Source organism: Poecilia formosa, unplaced genomic scaffold, assembly GCF_000485575.1.
Source record: "Poecilia formosa unplaced genomic scaffold, Poecilia_formosa-5.1.2 Scaffold1276, whole genome shotgun sequence".
Classification (NCBI taxonomy): domain Eukaryota; kingdom Metazoa; phylum Chordata; class Actinopteri; order Cyprinodontiformes; family Poeciliidae; genus Poecilia; species Poecilia formosa.
This window is the reverse complement of record NW_006801215.1, coordinates 34,012-39,637: the sequence shown is the minus strand read 5'-3', so window position 1 is coordinate 39,637 and position 5,626 is coordinate 34,012. Positions and strand designations below refer to the sequence as shown.

The 5,626-nt window shown below is 44.0% G+C and overlaps 1 protein-coding gene across 1 annotated transcript; it reads left to right on the top strand.

Annotated features, from left to right (window-relative positions):
- Positions 1-1,423: 1,423 nt before the first annotated feature.
- LOC103132748 (teashirt homolog 3-like) lies at positions 1,424-5,191 on the top strand (the record flags this gene model as incomplete). The annotated part of the gene is made up of 1 exon (XM_007544544.2): positions 1,424-5,191. A coding segment is annotated over one exon (3,647 nt), but the record flags the coding sequence as incomplete, so codon positions are not given.
- Between the last annotated feature and the right edge of the window lie 435 nt (positions 5,192-5,626).

The window sequence follows — 5,626 nt, the reverse complement described above, 5'->3', positions numbered from 1 at the left end:
TTTCTTTCTCCTGCATGAACATTTCTATCTGCTTTCAGCATATGGATTTGATTTTTTTTTACCCATTCAGTCTGCATAACCTAAGCATCTCTGGTCTGCCAGAACGGCATGTAATTTGCAATGGCTATAGTTGACAGTAATATTAATAAAAATAGACAGGTTTTTTCCACTTAGTCCATGCATACAGATTCAGGTAAATGTGGATAAACTGCATCAACACATGGAGATGATTGGTGCTCTGAAGTTATCCTCGGAGCTGTTCTGGTTTTGCATGTCTGTTCAGAATTAGAAACATGCACAACCTCTGGTTCATACACATTTAACACCCACATAGCATTGTGAAAGCACCCCTCCATGTTTACATATACAATTAGATGAATGATGACCCGTAACAGGACCCAGTGGTGGTCACAAACCCACTGGGTCCACATGCCCATTTTTTTTGCTAAGAAGTAGAAGAAGAAACACTTTTTCAAAGTGTTAAAACATACAGAGGTTTAGGTATGCATGTTACTGTGTTTGTTTGCTGTGTTTGTTTGCTTTTAGCATGAGCATAAATCATTTCTCATCTGATGCTCTTTGTGACTTTTATAGCCTTAACAACAAAAGTGAACATCCAGAGATTTACCAAGATGCGAGACTGTGATTTGTCTTGATACATATTTTTTTCTGTGTAATTTCCATTGTAATATTCTTAAACTAGAAGGATTTGAATATAAATTGAAAGCTTCAAGCCCTCTCCCTGAAGCTAAACTGTAAATAATAACCTAAAGTTTTTTTTTTTGTTTGTTTTTTTTTCTTCTAATCTTTGGTAATTGAAGCAAATGGGTTTTACATGGAGAGATTTGTCTTAGGCAAGCATACATAAATTTTTTTATATTATTATTTACGAGGTGGCGAAGGCTGAGCGGTGTAATGAGTGAAAATGCATGCTTAATTTAAATGGCGAGTGTGTCTGTTAGTGAATGCATTAGAGTCTGCAGAAGACGCGTAAGACATATTAATTGACAGACAGGAACCGCTGTCTCCGAGGTTGATACAAGTAATTTATTACTTCAGAAACGAATGCCACCGCCAGAATGTGCTTCATTAATTTCAAATTTAGTTTTAATTTCAAGCTGTTGCCCCTTGTGAAGAATAAGGTGGCAAGTTATGTTTGAGGAGACATTTTTCCCTCTCCTACATTTCATCGTTCTTTTTCTATCCCTCAGTTTCTCTGTCTTTATTCCTTTCTCACCAGTTTATTTCATGTAATACAGAATTCAGGGGCTGGAAATGGGAGAACGGGGGAGTGACATTTTAAATGACTGGAAAATAATGTCTGTGTAAAAGTGTAGCAAAATAAATACTTAGAAAATATAATGTGTTTTCAGGGAGATCCTAACAAAGTTCTGTATTTGTTTTGCTCTCTTTGTCTGAACAGCTTATGTCCCCGACGATGAGAAGGAAGTAGCCTTGTTGGATGAGGACCTTGATGGAGAAGACTCTGCTCAAGAAGGAGAGGAGCCTGCAAGCAAGCTCCTATGTCAGGACAAGGATTTCCTTTTCAAGGACAGGCCAGAATCCACTGGCATTCACGACTCCCCCAATGCAGGGGACTTTTCTGGTCAGGACCTGGACAGCGAGTCTCACCTGAGTGAATCCTCAGACAGAATGTCTGATTTTGAAAGTTCCTCACTGAAAAACGAGGACGACGTCCTTCTTTCTAAAGACCTTTCTAACGAACTGTCCCCCTCCTCTTCAGCCGTCATGGTTGCAACCAATGCTGCCGCCTCGGCAACCGGAGACGAGGCCATATTAGCTGCAACAAGTTCTGTGGCTGACAGCCTCGAGAAAATGAAGGCGATATACACATCCTTCCTGAACAATTCCTATTGGTCGACACTGAATCTGAACTTGAGTCAGCCACCAGCAGAAAAGCCCCCTCGTAGTCACAGCAGCAGCAGTAGTAGCAGCAGCAGCAGCAGCTGTGGTAGCGGAGGCTATGACTGGCACCAGTCCGCTGTGGCTAAAAGTCTCCAGCAGGCTTCCCAGAACCACCACAACAGACTGAGCTTGGTGCAACATCCTACAGTGGCGGTGACAACGGCTTCTGCAGAACCTAACCTCTTCAGCACTGTTCAGCTGTACAGACAGAGCTCCAAGCTCTACGGCTCCATATTCACTGGTGCTAGCAAATTTCGCTGTAAGGATTGCAGTGCTGCGTACGACACTCTGGTGGAGCTCACGGTGCACATGAACGAGACGGGCCACTATCGTGACGATAACCATGAGACAGACAGCGAGGGGGCTAAGCGCTGGTCCAAACCCAGGAAACGCTCCCTACTAGAGATGGAAGGGAAGGAAGATGCACAAAAAGTACTTAAGTGTATGTACTGTGGACACTCCTTTGAATCCCTTCAGGATCTCAGCGTCCACATGATCAAGACAAAACACTACCAGAAAGTGCCTCTGAAAGAACCTGTTACACCAGTAGCTGCCAAGATCATCTCCTCTGCTCGAAAAAGGGCCCCAGTTGACCTGGATATCCCTAGTTCGCCCGACTCTAATGGAGGCACCACACCGAAGCCAGCCTCGTTCAGTGACACTAATGACATTCTGCAGAAGATAAGCAACCCCTACATTACACCTAACAATCGCTATGGACACCAAAATGGTGCCAGCTACGCCTGGCAGTTTGAATCCAGGAAGTCGCAAATCCTCAAATGCATGGAGTGTGGCAGCTCGCATGACTCACTGCAGGAACTAACTGCTCATATGATGGTGACAGGGCACTTTATTAAGGTTACCAATTCTGCCATAAAGAAGGGCAAACCAATTATAGAGTCCCAGGCCCCCACATCCAACTCTTCAGTTGAAGAAAAGGTCCAGTCAGTACCCCTGGCTGCCACAACGTTCTCCTCCCCACCTGCCCCCGTACCTCCACCGACTAGCATCTCACCCATGGCAATGGTTGTGGAAATTAAAAAAGAGGAGAAGGAAGAAGAATGTACCCAAGAGTCCAACATCATCAATGCCAATAACCACAACAAAGATAAGAGGACAGAAGTGGAAGACGAATCTGAAGAGAAGTTTGATATTTCTTCAAAGTACACCTATCTGACTGAAGAGGATCTGGATGAAAGTCCAAAGGGGGGGCTTGATATTCTCAAGTCCTTGGAGAACACAGTGACCTCAGCCATCAACAAAGCCCAGAATGGTGCTCCCAGTTGGGGTGGGTACCCCAGCATCCATGCAGCCTACCAACTTCCAAACATAATGAAGCTCTCTCTTGGCAATTCTGGAAAGAGCTCTCCCCTTAAATATATGTTTAGTGGAGGAGAGATTCTCTCCCCTACTGGCAAAAGTCAGCCACTGATTTCCCCTCCCAGCTGCCAAACCTCTCCACTACCTAAAAACAACTTTCAAGCAATGGAAGAGCTAGTTAAAAAAGTGACAGAGAAAGTAGCTAAGGTAGAGGAGAAAATGAGAGACCCTGGTATGATTGCGAGTGATTTACCTCTGAGGCGAACCACGCCCTCACCCTGTGTCAGTGAGACAGAAGATCTAATCCGAGGAGAGTCACCCAAAAGAAACACTGCAGGAGACTGTAAAACCCCAGAAAATACAAGTGTAGGGGAGGTAGTACAAGATGGAAAGGGAACGAATGAAAAAGATTTTAGTAGTAGTGCTTCCATAAAGGAGTCTGGGGAGAATGGTGTGGAGCCCACTGCTTTAACACCCCCACTGCCTGCCTCTCTGTGTGGCAGCACAGCTATTATCACAGACCATCCACCTCCTGAACAGCCGTTTGTCAACCCTCTCAGCGCTCTGCAGTCAGTAATGAACGTCCACCTGGGGAAGGCTGCTAAACCGGCCCTGCCCTCGCTTGACCCCATGAGCATGTTGTTTAAGATGAGCAACAGTCTGGCAGAAAAAGCAGCAGTGGCTTCCTCCACCCCACCAGCACACACCAAAAAGGCTAGTAACGGTCATTTAGATCGCTACTTCTACCAGCAACATCTCAACAATGACCAACCTATAGATCTCACTAAAGGAAAAAATGCTGATAAAGGAAGTAATGGTGGTTCTTTGGGTTCAACTACACTTTCTTCTACTAACTCCACCCCATCAATTTCTCCCTCTTCTGCTGTCACTATGACAAAGGCCTCCGCTACGGTAGCTTCCTTCATGTCCACGTCACCTTTGAGAGAAAATGCCCTGTCAGACATCTCTGACATGTTGAGAAACCTCACAGAAAGCCAAACTCTGTCCAAGTCCTCCACGCCGACTAGTCAGTCTGAGCGCTCTGACATCGAAGGTGCCACACAAGAGGAAATCGAAGATGTTTCACCTGCTCAGAAGCGCAAAGGCCGCCAGTCCAACTGGAACCCTCAACATCTCCTTATATTACAAGCCCAGTTTGCTTCCAGCTTGAGGCAAACAAATGATGGCAAATATATGATGTCTGACCTGAGTCCACAGGACAGGATGCACATCTCCCGTTTCACAGGTTTGTCAATGACCACAATATCCCACTGGCTGGCCAATGTGAAGTACCAGCTAAGAAGAACTGGTGGCACCAAGTTCTTAAAAAACTTGGATTCAGGCCACCCAGTGTTCTTCTGCAGTGACTGTGCATCCCAGATTCGCTCACCGTCCACCTACGTCAGCCACCTGGAATCCCACTTAGGCTTTCGTCTTCGCGACCTGGCTAAACTTTCCGGGGAGCAGTTGCTCAGTCAGTTATCGCAGCAACACCATCACCAACATCAACGCCACACCAAAGGACTCTCTGAAAAACTCTTCTCCAATCTCCACCCGTCCAGCCACCCGCTGCCATCTTCCCTTCCGACCTCAGTACCAGTATCACTACCAATCTCACTCTCCTCGTCCTTAACAACGTCTATGCCGTCAACTGAATCTCCATCTTCCTCTCCTGATGATGATGAAAGTGGTGCGGTCTACCAGTGCAAGCTCTGCAACCGGACATTTGCGAGCAAGCACGCTGTTAAACTTCACTTGAGCAAGACACATGGGAAATCCCCCGAGGACCATCTGATGTATGTGTGTGAGCTGGAAAAACAGTAGCACTGGCATGGAACGATGCAAGACTTTTACAATGCAGCTCAACCTACTGCTGTGCCACTCTTTTGAGTTAAAACTGATGAAACTGCACAAAGATGCCATTAAACTACTGCTAAGAGTGTTGGCACATTGTTTCTTTTTTAAACTTGAGTTTATTTGTTTCTTTTTGTTTTAGTTATATGTGAGGAAGACCTACTCCAGTCCAAATCTCTTGATTTAACCTCTCTTCTCTGACTAAAGTAGATTCATACTTGAAGCATTTTTAACTAAAAAGATAAAGTTAAATGAAAGTATAAAATAGATTCTAAAATGGCAAGATGAGTTTTTCTCTATTTAAAAGAAATTAGGTTTATTGATATTTTGGCTAAGCTGCATGCATATCAATAAAACAATTTTGTTAAATATTTTATACCTACATCTGGTGCAATTTCTATGTTTTGTGTTTTTAAACTCCTGTCTGCATTTTATTATTATTATTATTATTATTATTATTATTATTATTATTATTATTATTATTATTTCTATCCATGAGTCATCATTTAAAATTAAACCTTGTGGG